This window comes from Pleuronectes platessa, chromosome 8 (assembly GCF_947347685.1).
Source record: "Pleuronectes platessa chromosome 8, fPlePla1.1, whole genome shotgun sequence".
Taxonomy (NCBI): Eukaryota; Metazoa; Chordata; class Actinopteri; order Pleuronectiformes; family Pleuronectidae; genus Pleuronectes; species Pleuronectes platessa.
The window spans coordinates 20,239,480-20,261,637 of NC_070633.1; the positions used below are offsets into that span (position 1 = coordinate 20,239,480).

The following is a 22,158-nucleotide window of genomic DNA, read 5'->3' on the forward strand; positions in this document are numbered from 1 at the left end:
CATTACCCACAATGCAGCGCGAGCTGAAAGCGCCGCACCTTTTGCCGGGTGGAGCCTGAGCGAACGCGTGGGATCGCTGCTGCCGCTGCTGTGGCGGAGGGAGGGAGGACTGTGTGACAGGCGGAGGTGAGGGTGAGGAGGACCCGCACACACACACTCACCCACAGGCGAGCGGTGAGAGGGGAGCGAGAGGCAGAAAGTGGCTTGTCGGTGTGTTGCTGCTGTCGAACGCGGGGCAAGTTTTCAGGGGTCAGCGCGGGAGCCGGACACTAATGATCCGGAGGAGCAGCAGCAGCAGCAGCCGCAGCAACAGGGCGCCGAGCGACATGTCACAGAGCGAGTCAGCCGCGAGCGGAGGGAGGCGCGACTGGTAGCCCCGCACACCCCGCACACCGCAACGCGGAAAATAAAAAACACCCAGCGGCGGCGGCGGCGAGAGAAATGCGAGTGGTGCGAAACGACCGGAGCCAAACGAAATGGGAACGATGTAGCGTCGCTGCTGCGGCATCTCGTATAGCTAGAACTCACGTTAGAGTAGAGAGCAGATAGCCGAGGAGCTAGCAGGTCAAACTCGCGTACATGTAAAGTTACTCCCCCGGGGGAGGCTGAAGCGGAGCCCGGGAAGCGTCTGTTGCATCAGAGGAGTTTCACCCGTGAGATAGAAGCAGAGCAAAAGGGGAAGAAGAGGAAGATGCTGCGGAGAAGAATCAACCGTCTGGTATGTGTCAATAACACAAACCCACTGTTAGCTTGTCACAATCCAGCTTCTCTTGCTAACCTTGTCTATTTCCTTTTTCCTTATTATTATTATTTTTTTCACCGCCGCTGTTCTCCAGTTAAAAACAACCTCGGCTGGTATTTCCAGTCGTTTCCTTGTCACAGCTGCCGCTTTAACCAGCGGTGGGAAAACTAGCTAGGATTCAAACTAACTGTTACTTCATCCTGACACACAACACGGAACAGATGTGGTTCCACTTCAGGGCTCTTGTTTTAACTCTGTCCCTTTAGCTCCTTGCTAACGAGGTAAGTTATTTAACCAGCCAGGAAGTCGTGACAGATGCTAGCTGGAGTCCAGAATCATTAAACCACACTTTCCACGGGGGGTGGTATTGCAGGTTTGTGAACCCACCTCCTCTCAATGGCCACTTTACCTGTCCCCAGAGATGCTGGCTGCTTTTCGTCTGGGGTCCCACTTGCTCCTTAAAGTTGGAGACCTGCTGCTTTACAGTGTGGTATTTAAGTGTCTCAAGTTTTTGGAGTACAACCGGGACAATTCAAGACTTAACATGAGTCCCCTTGGTTTTTCAGAATTTGTGATGAACAATTATATTGAGTAGATAAAGCGATTAATCAGAATGAAAGTAAGCGATCACCTGAACAATTTTCAATGAAAACAAACAGGTTGAAATTCCTAAGTAGGCGTCAGCTCCCTTGGCAGAAAAAGAAATCAACAATTATCTTGATAAATCAGAGGACACGTACATTAACCTTCACCTTATCATCACAAAACACAGGTGACGCTCCTTCAACATGCTTCTGATCTGGTGTAAACTTCCACGTTTAACTGACTGATGAAGTAAAGAGTTTTTCAGTCTTGCTCCAACACTTTTCCTTTTTAATCCTAATGTTAGCCTCTGGATCTGTTCAGCAAAAGAAGTTGGTCTTTTTCCACCACAAACTGCTTCGACATCATGTTTCACGATTGGTCACTTTAATGCTCACCCGTTTAAAGTTCACCCATTGGTTTTTATTGCCCCTCATACGTTAATCAGTCATGAGTTAGCTAGTTGGAAGTGGAGTAACTCTCATGCACGGCCGGGCTCATAGCTGCTAAACTGGCTTTACTGCCTCTTTATCATCCTCTTGTGCACCAGTAACCTGTTGTCGCCCGTGGGCTGAATCCCCCACAGGCTCTCTGAGAAGTATAGATACTGACAGTCAATAAGGAGGAGCAATATAATAATTGCAGTGCCTGACCCTCCTCCCGGTCCCCCCTCTAGTGCTGCCAGGTCAGCTGATTTTTCTGCTTGTGGAGAGGATTGCTGCTGTAATTTCTCCTCGGTGTGAGCTGTAAATAATTTTTTGTGCAGAGCGGCCAGCCAAGCTGTCATTGATGCGCACGGTGCCGTTATCTCTTGCTCTGCCTCCATGCCTCCTGACTCACACCACCCTCCCCTTGCCCATGGGAGGTACATGTGCATCATGGAGAGGGAGAAACACTAGAGACTGTGAGGGCTACATCCAAGGCTACAGAGAGGCTTCACGTGCTTCGCTTGACTCTCCCACTGTGGTACACTGGAGCCACTAAATCCTGAATGTGTCTTTGGGGAAAAAATCATTAAAGATGGCTGTGGGAATGAGAGGGGTTGGACTCGGCGTCAGTGGGGGGGGGGGAGGGATTCTCTAGAGGTTGTAATGCTCTGACAGGAATGCAAAATCCCACAGTGGCCTTTGATGTTCGTTCAAGCCCTTGAAGGCAGCAGTGGGATCTGTGAGAGGTGGAGCCTGGTGAAAATGGGATTGTATTTATTGAGCCCTGCCTTGACTGCAAGGAGAAAAATACCAATGCGTGGAAACACCTCTGCCCAGGCAGCATGTTGGTGGGTTTTTCTGCACCATGGTAACTGATAAGTCCCCTCCTACTCACTAGCCTGGTGGAAATCACACACACACATGGAAATTCAGCTTCATATTTTGACTCTGTTTTCCGAACTGATGAAAAACCCCTTTCTGCCCAGTACAAGTACACCCAGCCCCGCACAGCCTAGTTGGAGGAGGGAGGCTCGACAGGTCTGTGTGAACAAAGGAAGTAGAGGGTCACTGACAGACACAGTGGCTTTGTGTTTGGATTTGATGATAATAGATCATTGTTCTAAAACAATTGGACTTTTGATTTTCATTATCATTTAACCTTAGATCTTTTTTCAGTGCCCTTTACAGGTAAAGATGTCAAACACTGAGGATTTGCTGCCTTTTTTTGGGGCAGTGAACTCATTGAACTTTATTTTTTGATTTTTTAATCACTAATCGATTAATCTGTGAAGTTATTAACATGAATTGGAGCTTGAAATAATCATTAGTTGCTGGCAGCCTTGGAAAATAATAATTACTAATTTGAACTAATTCAAAAAAATATTTATGCCCAGTTATATTTGTGGACGCTTTAATGGTTGTAATTTCGGTTTCCTCCGAAGTGTAATGTGTCAGGGTTGTTCGGTTGCAGCAGTTAAACAGTCTGCTGATGTCATGTGCCAATGACACAGTTTTATGACTTTACCATAAAAACTGTCACAACCTTGTTTTTCTTGTGTACTCGTGACATCTGAATTATCTTATTCTAAGGAGATGGGGTTTCCATTCAGCCTAATTTGTTTTCTGTCTCTGCTCTACTTGACTGTGACCAGCACAACTTATAAACAGGCTCCCACCAGGCAGGAAATGTTATGTGTGAGCCTCCTTGAAGGACCCCAGGGTTCAGGAAACCTGTTTCTCAGGTCATCCAAGAGCAGCCACAAGTCAGGTAAACACAAACCTGTGTAAACCTGCATGTGCTCCCAAGCGTACAGGCAAAGTTGACATGCGAACAAACCATCACACACACACACACATTTGCTCTTAATGCTTTTTTAGTATGGATGTAACCTTGATTTAGTATCACTCTTCCTAAGAAAAACTAATGTTTTTTTCAGCAAGAAGAGTTTTTTTTACTCTCTCCATTACATTACAATACTTTCACCTGCAAGTATTTGGGCAATGAGTCTAATATGTGCTATTATTTGCACTTGTCACTGTATTTTGACTTTGTTGTATTATCTCCCCTGCAGTTAGTGGCACCTGTTGGAAACACATAGGTATTTTAACCAACTTCTGAGCGCCCTCAAACAGAGTTGTCACCCTTGGGTGAGCCATCAGGATTAGAGTGAATCTGAAGGCCACGCACCATACAAGGCATGTAGGTCCGTTTGATTAGGAGAGATGTTTATTGATCAGAGTTGTGCTCCGTTTTGCTGCCATTAGTCTTTCCCTTGATCTGCTGGCCAACAGAATTGCTCACGCGGATTTCTTTCTCATCCTTCCTTCCTCTCTCTGTCTGGTCTCCTGCACTTTAGGCCCAGGAATGGTAACCCAGCCAAAAAAGCCCATCTGCAACAAACAGCAGGGTAATAAGTATATTATTTTGTGAGGGAGACAGTGTGAAGGAAAAAAAGGCCGGCTGTGGGATAGCGAGGTGATGAATCAAGTGGGGGAGTACAGAAAGCCCTGTATGATTCAAACTGGAAACACTGGAGGGAAACCAGTAGGATGAACCTTTAGCCTCTTTGCACCTCTCCTTCGCTTTCTCCACCTAATGCACACTCTCCCAGGCTTCTTGTAGTGGTTAACATGGGAGTGGGTGGATCGTGGTTGGATACAGGGGCACCACGGATGGCTTTTTGTGGCAATTTTCCACTTCCATTAAATCCTAAGTTGAATTCTCAGTTTGTACCTCTAAATAATTCAGGTTGCCTCATTTATTTTGAATTCTCCTCGCATCGCTCCACCCTTTCCTGACTCACGTATCCTTGCCAGGCTAGTGGTATTCAAAATGCGTCCTTGTCATCCATATATGTATAAAGCCTCAACCACATATTTTCTCTGCCATGCCCCAGCTCTAGCATTTCTTACAGCATTCGCAGTGAGATGTGGAGAGAATGCTGAGATGTGTTTTTTCTTTGTCTGTGGCTCACTCTCTGTTTCTGAGCACGGAGGCAGGATAAGGAGATGGCAGCATCTGTGACTGTCATTCCAGTTTTTTTTTATTGTCACCTGAAATGATAGGGTACTTGCCGACACAAAGACGAGTGACAGCAAAGTCCATGTGGGGATTTAACAAGCACTGAAAGTCATGTGAAAACCCCCCCCCCACCCACCCACACATGCTCACTGAACACCCTGGTTAAGCAACAGTCCACAATAATTATCTCCGTGGCAAACTCCTAGCGAGTCAGCAGGCAGTGCTGCTCAGTCACAGGGAGAAAAATGGCTCCTTTTTAATTTGGTCACAGTTCAGTGGGAGGAAATGCTTGGTGAGAAAACACAAACTGAAATCAAACATGCCCCCTTAGCAGAAGAAGGAAAGAGCAACATTGATTTGTGTCATTAGTCGTGTTGCCCCTATATGCAGTGTCTAAGGATACTTAATTGAAAAGCCATTACGGCCAATGTAGCCCGGTTACTTTATTAAAGATAATGTCATCAGTGGGGCAGTAGCTGAGATGGAGGTTTTTAAAGCTTGTCAGCATTAGGGTCCACTGTAAATACCCTTTTCTTGGTATTACTTTGCTCTCCCAGGCATAGTAGGGGGAATGAATGCAATTGTAGTGTTGTGCAGTTACAACCCGCTACAGGGAACAAGCAGCCGCATCAAGCACCTTCATCTAAGGCCGCTCTCAGACACGACCTCCGAGTAAAATACAGAGAATTGGCTACGGACTTTAGCCGCAGTCTGCCTTGCACAAACGCATACTGCAGCGAGAGGTCTCCACACAGACTCGTTCACAACAGCAACAAATCCTCCACGTTATTCAAGCGAGAGGTAGAGCAGCCGGGTGCAGCGGACAGAGTTACAGCACCCTGACACTGGTGTTGACTCTTATCACAATAAACTCTTTTGAAGATATTTGTTTTCTTTTAGTTTTCTTCATATTTGCGTCTGTCGCCTGTTAGAAACCTCATCAAATCCCCCAACTTGCTCACGGTGAATCCAGCGGGGGATCGACCTCTCCTGGATTTCTATGTACTTTATACTCGGGGGTCCATTCGGATAAAGTCAGGAGAAACTGCGGAGCTTCGCACTCAGTCATTTGCCTTCACACATACACCTCCTCCAGAGAATACGAAGAAGCTGCAGAGTTCAGTGCATGTCTGAAAGCAGCTTTAGAAGCTGAAGCATGCATGCAAAACCTGAGTACAGAGAGTGCACTTGGTTGGAAAAACCATACTCCATTTATGGCAACACCACTTTCAATTCTGTTTAATTATAGATTAAAGTGTGACTAGGCTGCAGCTCAAAATGTGCTCTCTTAACTGGTCTTAAAACAAAGTGTGGGGGGTTTCTCCATAAGAACCTTATGAAATAATGTTCTTCTAATGTCATTCTCTCCCGGACTTATCAAGCTTGTCTAGAGGGATATAGCTAAGAGACAAAGTGCAAGCCGAAGGAGGAGTAACATGTTATTTTTCAAGCCAAATCCTCAGTAAATGAGTGCTTTAAGACTACATTTCAGTTACAATATAACTGGCCATGTAAATGTTTCTCTTAAGCTACTTCCATGTCAGCTGTTAACCGTTAGTAAGGCCCGCGTTTGAGAAATAGCATGTCTCAGTTATTTGACTCACCGCAGACTTCTGTCAGCACTGTGGAACTTGCAAACACACTTCCGTTTGGCCACCTCTTGTGTCCTTCCACATTTTTTGCTTCCCTGGTGTCAAACAATAGATGAGGGGGAGTCCCCACAATGCTCACAGATTTCCTCTAAAGGTTTGTAGTTTGTATGGAAAACTATGAGCTGTTGTAGTTTGGGGGAAGACCTCTCATCTTATGCCCACCAGTTACCAAGTTACAAAGATTTCAGTGTCAATTTGAAGCTTTTAGAAACATTTGAAAGGGTGTCAGTAGACCACAGTCATTTCAAAACTGTATCTAGCACAAGTGTTTGCGGCTTTTTGAAGCGGCCAAATGATTGAGGAAGCAGCACCCGGTGCGAGGTCTGGATGAGTTTCCCCTCCTCCCCTATTGTTGAGAGACCCAATGCAATGTGGGCCAGTACCAGCCCACCGTACAGTACACCCTGTGTCTTGTACAGCTGCAGGGATGCTGGCAGAACAATGAGCCTTTTCCTGTCCACAACAGCTCCTTGGGATCAGCCCTCAGTTCAAGTCGGACTGTTATCAGTCTGTGGGACTGTGTGCAAACAATGAACAGAGGGAGAGAGTAGCCTCTGATATGGAGTCTGTTGACTATGCCATAAGCCATTTTCAGTGAATCCATGATGGAGGTAACCCCTGTTAAAATTAAAGTAATAATTTAACAATTTCTTAATTTGTTAGTTTTTAATGTGATTTTTTTTTTTTGGAGAGATGCTCTATTTGTTAACTAAACCTGTTGAGGTCTGTAGCATTGTACTCAAATCCATTCATTTAACGTTGTGCTCTTTTAGGCGCTGAATAAAAAAATCTACACTGGGAATATGTCTTAAACAAAATATCTTTTATTTTAGTATCCTTCCAAATAAAGATCACACTTGGAACTCCTTTAAAGGAACAGAGTTGACTTCCCCGGTTAACGCTGTGGTAGAAACTACTGGCTATATTGGATTCATTAACAACAACTACAAGAATAGCAAAGAACCGTTGTTCTTGAAGACTGAACAAAAATAAAAAAAGAATATAACATCATGATAAAGTAAAGACAATGGTATAAATGTTCAATATTATTTTCTTCTGCGACAAAGTTATACTGTATTGAATTAGCTGGTTGTATTCCGATGAATGGGATTTTCTGTGACAAGGATTATTTTAAAACACCTGAAACACTCTGTGCTTGAATTAGACAAATAAGCTCACGCCATGTAGCTTTATTAAGAACACATTTGTTGCACATGAAATGCAGTAAAGACGTGGTGACAAAAGTTTGGTTTGATATTAATGTGTCTGTGATATATTTTATTCAAAAGATATTGTTGCCTTAGCACATTCTTTGGCTGCTTTGGCGAAGAACACTTGGATCTGTAATCCAAACGTGAAGATTTACAATTAGTGATAGAGTGTGAGCATGCTGGAAGAGGACGGAGAAGTGGTCTGACAAGAGAGAGAGAGGGAGAATGAAAGAGAGAGTTCCTGATGGAGTACTGCAGGGACTAATAGCATCGACTCAATGCCTGCAACTTTTTCCCTCACATTGTAGTTTTCATCACTCAGCCCCAGTCAGCCTGTCATAATAGCAACTTTATGTTGCTGTTGTGCGTTTTTTTACAGTTGTCATCAACATTTCTTGAAACAGTTTTCTGGATGTTAGGAATTTATTCTTTCCGTTACCCTCAGAATGCCACTTGATGTTTAGGGCCTGTGTTTACTTCACAGTCGTAGATCTTCACCGGGGGATTTCCTCTAATGGTTTCAGTTGAATGTGGTGTAATCAAACTCTCAATAGAGAGTATGCGCTCAAAGCAGATAAGGTTGACCTGGGATGAATCCACTTACACTCAGAGCGACGTCATAAAACCTGATAGGGTAGATAAGATGGATTGTAAAGTAGTTGTAGATGATAAAGCACTTGATTCACTCTTCTCATTTACTAGTGAATGTGAAATTAGAGTTTAGAGCTTCCTTTGATTTTGGATAATAAGGTCAAATGGGAACCTGGATGTAACAATGAAGCTGTGTTTCTCAGTTAAGTGCAGTGGTATGAGTACACATGTAAGACAAAAAGAAGAATAAGTATAGGTCTCCAGTGCTCTCTCTTCTTTGCACAGCTCCCTCACACCTCATTAAATGTGTTTTTTAAGTAGGTTTTCTAAGTGGATTTTTTTAAGCTTTCTGTACTGAATGAACCTGGTGTTTTTTTCCTCTGCACTGAACTTACAAAACCACGAGAGCGGACTAATCAGAACAAAGGGCAACCCACTGTATTCTTCTGGGCTTACTTCTTTCAATTTGCTTCAGCACGTTTATTTGAAATAGTTACAGCATTGATTATCTTCTTACTGCAAAATCTGTTCGTGTCAGGAGAAATAACACTGCCTCTGCCCTTGTCACACACCGTTTTTCTGCTACACATCATGGTATCATCTATATTTTCTGCTTGCTTAGAGATTCTTGTCACATTAACTTACTTGATGTCAAACAGGCCCCAAGCTTCAGGTGAAACCTTGACACCGAACAAAAGGGCTAAAGATGGCAGCATTAGACTAAACTTTGCCATCCAGAGCTGTCATAAGAGCCAGAACTACTTACTCTGACAGACCCACAGGCCATGAATGGCAATATGTTCATGTTAAAGAAGCTGGGTTATTTTAAAAAAAATTCCATTTGTTCTTTTATTAAATGGTTCACATGTTGCTGTTACCTACATGGATTTACTGACATGTCACATTATTTCTTACTATTCCTGACTATATAAATAGTTTATGGATTAATCAAGAAAAAGCATGTAGATCCCTTAATGATGAAAACAATCATTAGTCACAGTCGTAGTTTATATTGCTTTATCTTAGCTGTCACAATTGAGTATGATTGACTGACAGGTTGGTTTTAACTGTGGTTGAGGTGATGTGCTACAGCCTATCACATTAAAAGAGGGTGTAACAATACAAGCTGACTGATATAACATATAATAATTTTTATACAGAGTACCTCCATTACACCTGTAATGGAACTGAAAGCATTAGCGCTGCAATACAATATTTTTGAATTCCTTAAAATAACAACATAGAAACTTTCACAAAGGCTGTACTGATAGAGCCTGATTGTTCTTGACTGTGGTGGATTGTATTACAGAGTACAGGGCCTTGTCATTTTCTGTTTACCCAGCATGTCTGATCAGCTAACAGCATGCAGATTGTGACAAAGCGGGATAGTGACTGAATAGTGAGATGGTGTGACAGGACGCAGTGTCATCAGACCCAAGTCATCATCGGGAGTTTGGCAGTGGCTGAATGCAGCCTTAGTCTCAGTGGAGCACCTTAACCCCCCTTTTTCCCAGCCTGGACTCGTATCACAATGTGTGCATAATTTAATTTAGAGCTTAATTTAATGTAAAGTTTCAGGCACACTCAATAATCTAATGCACCATGTATTTCTGACTTGGCAATTAAATCTTAGCTCAATTGAGAATTGGATGTTTGCTTTATTGATCTCCATCGTAGGTTTTGAAGCTGATGCTTTTACTTTAAGGACAGAGCTACTTTGGTATTGACATACTGGCACTTGACTCTTGGCCACTTCTGCTTTACTTGCAAACATCATTGGCATCGAATGGCTTTGTTTGACCTTTGACAATGATGTAAAGATAATGCAGTCATTCTATTTTTACCTGCATTAGCATTTCTAGTGTGGCCTGTAGTTAACTGTTTTAGAGATGAGCATTTCCATCACGTATCTACACAAAAATTAAGTGGGTCCCTTAGTCTGACACTCATTATATTTTACAGTGAATCTGCCTCTCAAATCAATGACTGTCCAATGGTTTGTGTCCTAGCTTTATGACCGCAGGATATAAACTTCTTAGTAAATTTGACTCATTTTAAGGATGAAGTATGTTTTTTTAGATGCTACTATCAAGGATAACCGGACCTTATAGAGCTTGCAGGTTGTGGTACAGCTTTTGAGCAACAGTATTGGCTTAGCATGACAACTTGGTTGATAGACCTACAACCTTGAAACCGTGCATTAGAGTGGCTCTTGCATAATCAATTCTAATGAGATGGGCACAGGTGAATTGATGCTAGTGGAAGCTAGCCAACTCATACTGTTGACTCTCTGGGCTGTAACTCTGGTGTCCAAGCCAGAGCCCTTTGCAGGTCCTGTAGCTCAAGGCCAATTTGGTGCATGGATTGTTCCTTACTTACATATTTTTTTTGTCTGCATAGCTCTTCTACATGTCTCTACATTCCTTCCTAATGTTACATGCATAGTTTGTTGTATTGTATATCTGGAATGCTGTTCTTACATGTGTAATTTTCCAGACTACACAGAGGAGGAATAACCTCTAGAAACTCTGAATACGAATAAATCAACAATGGTCGTCCGTGGGGGTGTTCTTGGCCTTCAGCTCCTCCTCTGGGCTGATTGTTGTTTCAAAAGGAAAAAAAACTGGATGGCGTTTGTGTCCTTGAATCCTGTTGTACTTCTTTTCTCTCATACTCTTACGTCCTCCCACTCTCTCTCTTCATCCTCTGGCTGCCAGGTCTGTCCTGTCGCTCTGGAGGAGTGTCAGTGTTTGCAGAGTGGGTAGGGGATGGTAGATTTGATAGCCATACTGAGGTGTGAACACGGCTGCTTGTGCATAAGGGAGGATTATGTAAGCCTGATGCCTCCCCTCCATGGTCTGGGTTGGAGAGATGATCGTAAATATTTCAAAATAAAGGCCAAAAATTTGGAATTCGGACCATTACCTAGAGACGTATTATTCAGTGAACAGGAGTTATGTAGTGTGTTCTCATCCCCACATGCATAAATTCAGCTTTGAGGCTATTCTTTGATCCTAACTTTGGTCAGCAACAGACTGGCCAGCCTTTTGTCCAGGTGGCCTTAATTCACACTTTCCCTGGCGCTTGTCCAGGATCAGATGTTCATGGTAATTTGTTCCCACAACCCACATGTTGCTGGTGTTTATATTATATAAGACCGATTCCCATGGTTGCATAACCTTAATATTTTACAGACACTGTAATAGTCACTCAAATTAAAAGCAGGAGTATCTTCACTTGCGGGTGAAATGAAATATTCCGTTTTCACTGGGTACTTTAACCCTTGACGCTGGATTAAAGGGGAAAACTGAAACATGAGAGAACCATCACAGGATGCAACATTAAAAGGTGCAGCTTGTTTGGGAGTTCTCAACTTTGTTTAAAATACTGCACCCTAGCTCTCCACCTTGCTCCCCATACGATCTCCCAATAATCCCCTGTTTGGTTGAAATTAGTTATCGTTAAAAGAACAGTTGTGAGAATGGGTGAGCTAATAATCTAACCTCTTACATCTGAGGTAGGAATATGGATATGCACTTTATTAAGTACTTGGATTTGTTCAATAGCTTATCTCCGTCATATCTTTATTGTTTAAATAGCTTCTCAGGGTTAGATGGATAACATGCTTGAGGATGAGAGAGTCAGAGGCAAATAAGAATGTAGTAGCTCAGGCTGATCCTGGCTTTGTTTTTACTATGATCTTCCAGCATGTGTGGTTGTCCACCCCATGACTAAAGACTCCCTGCGTGTAGGATGTCGCAATAGAAATGAATGTCACTGAGACAACACCGTAGGCTTTTTGGAGACTACACTTGGATTTCGCAAGACCAAAACATGTTCTGTGTACTTGTGTGCAGTTGGCCCTGGAAATAACTTCTGTCTCGGGTGAATCTTTCACAAGTGGACAGCTCTACGTACAGGTGTGAGTGCATCCGAGACGCATTGAGGACACATTGAGATCTGATCACTCGGGACTTAATGCGTGATTGCAAATGTCTTGGGCTCCAATAAATTTCTCTTGTAGTGTTTTTTAAGATCCCAAAGACCGCTCTGCAAAGGAAAACGATAATTCACACGTGGGCGGAAAATAATTGCAGAAATGAAAGCTGCGGTCTGCTTTAGTTTTTATCATGAACTGAAAGTGATTTAACGCCTATGTGTTTCCTATAAATTGAATTTCATTTGTGGTCCATTCCACATTATCAAAACTAACTGCCAGATGTTTGTCTCCTATTCCTTTTATTTAATTGTAGAGCTGAGAAAATTTTGGGGGAAATCTAAGCAAACATTTGCCAAGCCTGAAAAGAATGTAAATGACACTCTGCACTTTTACGGTAGTTACGTCATGATGTGTAGTTACAGCCTCGGGTTACTTCACACACAGAAGAATGAACCCAGTGACTCTCCCACAGTGCCGGAAACACATTCTAAATTTGGAAAGGAAAACAATTCCTTCGTTCAATTCAGTTCGGATTTATTGATACATCATCATCACAATATACCCAGCATATTCTCAACTTTTCATAGTAAACAATATTAATGTGAGAAACTCAACAGTTCTCACAATGAGCAAGCAGTTGTCGACTTCCCGCCTGGCTTTCCTCTGTGCTTTCCTCGGTTGTCATTTATTCTTTTTGAGATTTGTGTAAAGAGAACTCCTGTTAGCTCTGACAACAACGTTGCTCCCTTGCCTTCCTCTGTGACTCACTGTACCTACCATTTATGGAAGAGGAATTCTCCAGCCACCTAATATTGAGGCGACCTCTTTTGTGACTCCGGCTCCTGATCCGGTTGCTGAAGCGGTCTCTCTTTCAAACATTCTGCGTGTGTGCCTGCGTATATACTAGGTGTGTGTGTGTTTGCATCACAAACATGTAGTTCAACCCTGTTATTCTGAGCACAGCATTTTTCCTTCTAGCTGCTGACATTTATTACTTGTTTATCTTTGGCAAGTGACCACCTGGGAGAGAAGAAATTAAGTTACAGTCCCCACACAATCACCATTTTTGGCCCGTCGACCCTTGCCATACTTTTCTTTGTCCCCTGACTGAATTATTGGCTTGTGCTCCACAGTTTCCTGGTAGAGTGCTTTTCAAGTCTCAGTTTTTTAATGTTCTGCACCGCAGTAGAAATTCTAATCTTTTAATTCTTGACCTCTGAGTGGAATTTAGACCTTTTAAGGCTGGCGAGTTTTAGTGGCCACAAGAAGTCCTTTGAGATCGAAATGCATTTGCTGCCTCTGAAATAACAATACACTATTAAACAAGAGTTTTGTTTTCATCGATTTATTTCTACATCCCCGACTGTGGTTGATTTCTTTGGCTCAACCTCAAGTACTTTTTTTCTTGTATGATGCACATTTAATTTTTTCAGCCATTTTAAGAGGTTGGTGGAAGGAGACATGAGCCAAGAAGGAACCAATTTAGTTTTGGCATGGAGCTAGAAAAGGGGGTAGTTCTAGGAATATCTTTTTTAACACTTTCTTTAACATTGCAACTCAAAAAAAATTGCCCATTGCATCGGGAATAATACATTATTCTTGATTTAAAAAAGACTATTGTTGTTCTGCCATTGAGATTGTGGGTTGTTTTAATGTGTGATATCTGTTTAAGAGAAGAGAATAGCCAAGAGTTTCTCTCTGTATCCTGACCTTTTGCCCATGTCCACTGACTCCACTCTCCCCTTCTGCTTTCCCCTCTAGCTCGGCAGGGATGAGAGAAGAGCAGACAGTCGGACTATCAATGTTGGACATCGGACAGGCACCTCCAATGAGGCCATCATCCCAGCCAAGTTCTGTGATAACAGGATTGTGTCCGCAAAGGTAAGAAGCATGTACCAACCAGTCTGGCCATACACCGAGATGATTATTTTTTTCATTTTTTTTCTCAGCACAGCGTGTGCATTCCGATGCCTTCCTTCCTGTATTCCTCCTCCCCCTGCCTGTCCACATGCTTGTCTTCACTCTCTCAACAGAAGGCGATTATTTGTCCGTCACTGGCTGTAGCAGTGAAATACATGGGTGCTGTTAATGTACTGGCAGGGTGGGCAATTTGACTGTTTCCCCCTAGGCCTACTCAATTCTTGTCCAAATGTCACCCCTCGGCCCTGTGTCAGCAGCCGGCTCGGGCAGGTGCTGGCTGCCTGGCTTCTGAATATGAAGGGTTAAAGTGATGAGGGGAAAGAAGCGGTGTGATAGTAAGACAACTGAGGATTTATAGTGGTACAGAGGGTCCCAGTGAGGATGGGCCTTAATTACCCTGGCTGTGGGGTTTACGCTCCTCCATGCCTCTGCCCTCCATCATCTTGTTGCTTTTTTCACTCTTCAATGACCAATCTCCGCCTCTCCCTCCTGCTCTCGTGTCTACATCACCACACTCAGCCACCCTCACCGCTACACCCCCTTTTCTCATTACTTTCTCTCTCTTTTCTCTCTGGCAAAATGAGATGGGTCATTCTGCTACCTCTGCATTTCAACACTCTCCCCATGCAGACATTCCCCTTCATAAACACTGCACTATTGCCGCTTCTCTGCAGATATGTGTGTGGGTGAGTGTGTGTGAATGAATGCATGTGTATGTATTTGTGTTTTTCACCCTGGTACTGTTTTGTGGCTCAAAGTTGCTGGCAGGGTATTGTCAAGCCATCTCCCCAGTGATTTAAGTTTGTTTTAGCCGTGATGTTATCAGCAGCCACCTAAATAAAAGGATGAGAAAACCCCACAGAAACAGTCGCCAGCCTGATAAGTTCATTGGCTCCGCATTCAAGGCAAAATAGAGATAGATCGCTAATCTGAATCAATGGAATACCTGTGGTGCCCCAAGGGCCATCTCCCTGGGCAGTACAAAGAACAGAGACTCCGGGCTATTGAAGTTGCCTTTCCTCTTCCCCTTCCGTAGCTTAGACAGGCTACACACAAGCAAGAGTGTTTGAATATCGAATGCCTCTAATCTCTCTCCCCTTGCCTTCTTTTCTTTAACCTCCCTAAGTGTGGCTGAGAAACATCAGGTCTGAATGGGAAAAATGATTCAACAAAAAGTAATCATCAAAGTGTATAACCAGTGTCTGTGACTTACATGCATGTTTTTCTCTGTTTACCTAACACAGTATACGGTTTGGAACTTTCTTCCGAAGAACCTGTTCGAGCAGTTCAGAAGAATTGCCAATTTCTACTTCCTTATCATCTTCCTGGTGCAGGTAAGGAGAGACTGTCTGTGTTCAAACTAAACAATGGTAACCCCTTGTCAAATAATGAATTCATAGATGCTTGTTTTGTCTGTTGATATGGAGCTTCAACAGCTTTTCTTAAGGCTTACACAGTGCTTGTGTGTTGATGCTTTTTTGGGGGAGGGGGATTTTTTCTGTTAAGTACAGACAGTAGTGGTTTACTGATTGTTTAACAAATCTCAATTCTGCTGTCTTACACAGACAGCATACATAGCTAGATAAAAGCAAATGAAATAAAAGAAAAATTCATCAATTAAGATAATTGCACTTATGCTTCAAGGTTATTCATGAATTTACATTAATCCAAACTGCTTTGTGTCCAGACTTTTACTTTTAAATTTAATAAGCACGTTGTTATAGGTCCATCTTTCTAAATACATTGTCAATTTAATTTGTTAGCAGGTTATTGGCAAATCACATCTTCCAACCTTAGACTATTCACACTTTTCACTAATCACAATTTTATGTTTTTATCTTAGATGTATGTGCAGATTTTATTGGTCTTATATGGTGATTTTAAAATCGTCTTTTTGTATCTGTCAGTGTTAACTTATGTTGTGTGTATCCGGCCCTATTCTCATAAGTGGAAACTGTGAGCTGGCGCTGACTAAAATGTATTGACTGGCATCTTTATTCCACTGCTCTGTGCTCTAAAGTGACCTCTCCTCTCATCTCCTCTCCTTCTGATCCATGTGTATGGAAAATAACCTCTCTTTTTAGCACTAACCTAAACTATGGAAGCAAATAGCCCACTAGTGTAAACAGTTGCTGGTGTTGGGCCTGCTTAGGAGGGATGTCTTCTCTCAAGTCGCATACTGACTGAATTAACTCAGAGTGAGGGCTTCCAGAAGCGCAGCACTGTTCTAACTGAGTCCTATCTGCGTGCAGCTTTCACAAATTAACTCCATTATTCTCAGGTCAATAGCAGATCAATTGCAGTGTTTCCCCCCCCTCTGGTCCTTATTTTCACTAGGACTGTCACTGTATCTGATCTTCACCCCACAATTATTGTTGCCAAAAGAAATCATGATAACAATATGATCACAACGTAAACAATTTTGGGGAAAAATCTGTCAAAATCGTCTTTAACTTTGTTTCTGGTAATTGATGTAATGGGTGCTGGCTAATTTACCGGATTTCATCATTTGTATTAAATATTTGAAATTAGTATTTTCATTTTTCATATATGTAAATATCCTAGTTATTTTCAATATCTGCCCAACTGTTGTGAATTTACAGGGGAAATTATCGTGAGTCAATGCAGTACACTGCCTGTTTGCATCACTCACACTAACTGCCTCTTGCTGCGTGTGAGCACAGGGAATTACAGTGTGGGATGTGTGCAGCGTGTTTGTTTGTGTGTGAATGCATTGTATGAATGTGTATGTGCTTCTGCATGTGATGTATGACTCAGTGGGTGTCCTAGGTTTGCTGATGGTGTTTACCCGAGCTGCAGTGTGGTTGGCGTTTCTCCACTAATCCAGCCTCTCTTGAGCGGTTCTTTATCCCAACCACTCAGTCTTTCCCGTGCAGCCGCCTATTATATCATAGCGATAAGATGAGGGAAAAAGCAGGTACACAGAGCCTGCGCACGCTCATTTTGCATCTCACACATAGAAATAAACCTTCTCACTTTCCCTGAGAGGCTTCATGCAAATTCTCTCGCAACAACCAAATGTCATGCACCATCTAGCTCTGTCCTCCCCTCGTTTTGTCTCCCTCGTTGTCATTTGTTCTCTTTCGTTGTGTCTTTCTTTTCCCCCCCTTTCTGTCTCACATTCCCCCCCATCTCTCTGCAGCGCTGCACTGCTGACGTCAGCAGCAGGAAGCCCTCTGTAGCTCTGAGTGCTGCAAATAGACACAGGCTGATAAAAAAGCACCACTCTCCTATAAATAGCCCTGCATGTCTTTGCTTGAATTTGATCGAATGGGAAGAGAGCGCTGTGAGAGAGCACAGGGCAAAAGTATAGGAGGGGGAGAGTGAAAGGGTGAAGGGGTAGGAGGATGCGAAGGCCCTCAGAGCTGCCCCGGGAGCCCGGGGACTTTCCTCTGTCACTCATTCTGACACACTTCCCGGCTCAGATGAAGGGCTTTGTGCTGCTCCGCTCTGCTGCTCTGATATCACACCAGCACATCAGCAGCCAAATACACTTCACGTTGCTGAGCTTTTTTTTTCGGGGGAGGGCTTTTCATTTGGTGCAGAGGAAGAAAGGGTAGTTTGCCATCTGGAAGTTTGCTGGTGATTGTTGTGAATCAGCAAATATAAACTCACCGAATGTATAGAAACAAGCTACGAGTTTAGTTGTCTTTAATCGTTTTAATAAAACCCTTACTCTTATCCCCAAATTACATATGTCATCTATTTCATAAGCTATTGTAGTGTAAGATGAGTGTTGTTATTTTAGATACCAAAATAAAGCACACCGCTACAATTTGTCTCTTTTTATAGTCTTCTATTGAGCACTTGCCATCATAATTGTCATAGAGGTGCCAAAGATGTATAAAAATCAAACAGCATTTTGGCTGAAAGTTACGCTTTGTGAAGCCTTCTCTCAAGTTCGGCCATCTGGCTGCTGGTTTAGAGGCACACGCTGTCCTCAGTCCTTCCTGTAGCTTCTGTTTTTCTTTCTGTAGGCAAATTTCAATCCAGTCATGTTAATAAGCTTGCAGTAGCTAGATTGCCTAGAGCAGTGTGCCAGGTGCAGTTTTTAGCCCATACCTCTCTATAAGATCCCTGATATACACACACACACACACACACACACACACACACACACACACACACACACACACACACACACACACACACACACACACACACACACACACACACACACACACACACACACACACACTCTCTCTCTCTCACCTCTGGCTCCTGGCATGTTAGGCTACTGCGGCAGTATTATTACTTTCCCTTCTGTCTCACTGGAATTGCTAACTACTACAAATATAATGCAGACTCTCCTCTGAATCTGCAGTCCTCCAAATGGTCGATGTGCACTAGTCCATCTCAGGCTTGTAATTGATTTCTCTGCAGTTAATTGTAATCACAGTACAGCTTGGGTAGGCTAGCAGCTCACTGCCCTTGTCCTTTATTACGTGCGTGTGTGCAGAATGTAGCTGTGTTTGTATTTGTATGTGGTTACTGAGATAGTAGCAGGTTTGGTTCATTCTCATTCCAGGCACAGGTGAGGAGAACACCAGAGATTTCTTCCAAACACATCTCTTGCTCTTACACAGCTGATTTCTATCTGGAAGCTTGTTGTGCTTCTGGTCCGAACGACAACAAGCTTAATGTGACGTGTCTGTGCGAGCTGTAATACGCACCCGAGCTCAGGGGGAGACCAGCTTGCATTCTACAGGATCAGAAATGCCAGACTAAATCCATCTCATGATGGTTTTAAGGAATACACAATCACTCATAAGCCATTTGTGCACTAGGGTTTTAGCTGGCAGCCTTGGTCATGCGCTGCTTCTAAACTGCTCGGGATTTACCTAATAACTGGACCTGTACTTATTCTTGCTATACACATACAAAAGCAGCTACACAGATTCCCCCCTAACACAGTGTGCTCCCTCCCTTCAAAATGAAATATTATGAAATCCTACTGATGAAGGAATTTGGGGAATTGTAGGCCTTACAGAAACAGACTACACCCAGCATTCAGAGGGCCTCCACCATCTTCTAACCCATCACTACACACTCCTCCCACTGTAACCACAGACGCACATGTGCTGCAGTGAGACTTTGTTGTGGTGTATAGCCTTTCAGTTTGAAGGTCATATGTTTATCATTAACTTGGCATTTCTCTAAATTGAGTTTTTTTTCTCCCTCTACAGGTGATAGTTGACACTCCCACCAGCCCAGTCACCAGTGGCATACCCTTATTTTTTGTGATCACAGTAACGGCCATCAAGCAGGTAAGACGCTGCCTCCTGAATAATAATATTAAACATTGAATTGATATTTCCTGTTCTGTTCTGTCCAGGCCTGGCACCTCAAGACCATAATGCATTTGCAAATGCGTCTGGAACCTCTCCGTTCATTTTCAATTTCAATATAGAGTTATCAACAGTCACAGACCAACCTGTCACAGTGTGTGATCTAAACCTCACACTGTACAGACTTGCGTGGTATATTACCTCAGTGCCAAAGAGACATGGAGACACTGGCTGTTTGTTATGACTATCTACGTTATTTGTATCATCACAGCTATCCTTGAATCAGGCAATGAACTATTGTTTATAGTAAATCAAATGTGAGTGTAACCCGTGTCCGGAAGCTTAGACGAATGCCACACAGCGACCTTAAGACAGGAAAAATACATAAAAAAAAGGACCTTCAACTAATCACAGCAAAAAACTGAAACAAGTGACATAGCACGAGGTAAAAGAAGAATGTCTGGAAACTCTTTACCTGCAGTTGTTTATTTTTCTGTTGTAGAAGATATACTGTAGTTCATTTAATATTGTCACAACAGTGAATGCAACAGACGTTGCCACACCAGTGGCAGTCGTCTTGGTTGCTAATGAAAATGCCTCAGCAGCCCTCCCTTCTCTTACATCGTATCTAACCTGCCCCACTTTAGATAAATAGTTCAGGATGGATGGAAATGTTTCTAAACAAGGCTGGGGGAGACCCATCTGAAAGAGAAAATAACTTGAGCTGATGATTGGTTTGGTTTTCAGGCTAGCCCTGTCCTCATTTCCTCATATTGTCTGTCACTGCATTATATCCTTCCTCTCCGAATAGAAGACAATATAAGTTCCCTGCCCTCATAATCCCCTTGATGTGATTTTTGTATTAATGTGACTAATGCTCTCTTGAGTTTTGTATTAATGTGCTCTACTGGTGCATGATTCTGATTTGGGAAAAGATGAAGTAGGCTCTCTGGGAGTGTATGAAAATGGAGAGATAAAGGAAGAGAGAGAGAGAGAGAGAGAGCAAGTCTATTACAGTGATACAAATGATCAAGGGGAGTATCTGTTTCTTTGAACACAGCTTTAAATGTATTGTTTTAGGTTCAGCTTTTTAGTTAGCACAATAGTGGGCGGACTTCCTTGTGAAAATATATGGTGTGTGCTGATAGCGCTGCACTGCCTTCAGCCAGACTTTGAAGTGGGACACCAAAGTGGTCTGTAGTCTGGACCTATTTTAGTCGGGCAGAAGTGAGCTGTATAGTTCAACAGACCATCTGCAGAATGCTTCCTCTCTTCTTTCCCCTCTCTCGTCCACCTGGTATAATTTCTCTGCATCAATCAACCAGACTTTCTCCTCCTATCACCTTTGCTGGTAATCCTGAATTCTGGCTCAAGCTCCGCCTTGGCACCCAGTGTGGTCTCCCTCTGCAACTCTGCACCATTGCCCCAATCTCCATTACTATCTTTAAGCACTTATGAAGTCCACACTAGGCTTTGTGCCCTATGCTGCTGCAGCCCCATGCCTTTTTTTTTATTTATTTTTTACCCGACTCAGTATTCTTTCACGGTATACTGTTCCAGTGCACTGCTGAACCATTCTGCTGCTGCAGGCAGTCTTTTTTGTTTTTGACAATGCAATGAAATGCAAAATAAAGATTATATCATACACATAAACATTTATTTTTTTCTCACACTCTTCTGTTGATTGAGAGTGTGAAGGTATGTAGGCATGTCACATGGATTTTGTACTTTTTGTTGTACTGAGCAAATAACACACTGATTTTGAAATGTTGCCATAGGGCTATGAGGACTGGCTACGGCACAAGGCTGACAATGAGGTGAATAAGTACCCGGTGACAGTGCTAGAGGATGGCCTCAGGATACGGAAGGAGAGCGAGAAGATCAAGGTACCTTTCAGCTGCCACATCTTTGCTTAGATCCACTAGAATGAGTATTTCCTTAGAGACCTGGCTTGTGATAAGATGTGTGCAGCTTGGCATGACCGAGTATGAGATATATGCACAGGGGGAAAAACACTCTGTCTACTGAACTGATTAGATGTTCAAACATGGTTGTGAGAGTAATTAATTTATCCAGGGTGTACCAAGGTAACAATATTTACAAAGATGAATGTCTTTTTCAAAAGTTTAGAAATGCTAGAAGAATAATTTTGTATTTAACGTGAACAAAGCGACTCCTGGTTGTGTTGAATGGCAACCCGTGATCAGTGACACCACTGAGACTCAGCATGCAACTGTCAAAACAAAAACAGTCCTGATTTGGACAGCTGCTCTCATCGCAGGAACTCGCATAAACTAACTGTTAGGTACCTCCTATAGTGCTCAAGGGTCAAGAGCTAACCACACATTATTTTAGCAAACCAAAGAGAGACAGATTATTTGCACAGTATTTAAATGTGAGTGGATATTGACTAGTTGTCAGCCAGAGGACTCTGCAGAGATGCTCTTATTACTCTATTGATGCTATATTTTTAAGTAGATGGTTATTTGCAAACACATTAGCCACAAAAAATTGACAAGAAATTGTTAGGGATCTGCTTAAAGGAGGAAGGAAGAAGCTATTTGAACAGTATTTAGTGATATTTGGTTGACTTTGGTTGTTTCTTTGATCAGGTTGGAGATGTTGTGGAGGTGGAGGAAGATGAGACCTTTCCCTGTGATTTGATACTGCTGCAGTCGTGCCGCGATGATGACACATGTTTCGTTACCACAGCAAGTCTGGATGGAGAGTCCAACCATAAAGTAAGATGTACTGCTTTACC

At 42.8% G+C, this 22,158-nt stretch overlaps 1 protein-coding gene across 6 annotated transcripts in view; it reads left to right on the forward strand.

Moving 5' to 3' along the window:
• The first annotated feature begins 385 nt into the window (after positions 1–385).
• atp11c (ATPase phospholipid transporting 11C) overlaps positions 386–22,158 on the forward strand; it is a 37,381-nt gene continuing 15,608 nt past the window's right edge. For 3 of the 6 annotated variants that reach the window (XM_053428204.1, XM_053428205.1, XM_053428201.1), the window contains exons 1-6: positions 388–718; positions 13,930–14,049; positions 15,333–15,422; positions 19,296–19,376; positions 21,176–21,283; positions 22,010–22,138. In XM_053428204.1, the coding sequence (XP_053284179.1) occupies positions 692–718; positions 13,930–14,049; positions 15,333–15,422; positions 19,296–19,376; positions 21,176–21,283; positions 22,010–22,138 (555 nt within the window). In that variant the 5' untranslated portion in view covers positions 388–691. Of the gene's footprint in view, positions 719–13,929; positions 14,050–15,332; positions 15,423–19,295; positions 19,377–21,175; positions 21,284–22,009; positions 22,139–22,158 lie in introns of all 6 variants that reach the window. The other 3 variants (XM_053428202.1, XM_053428203.1, XM_053428200.1) reach the window with 2 other exon arrangements.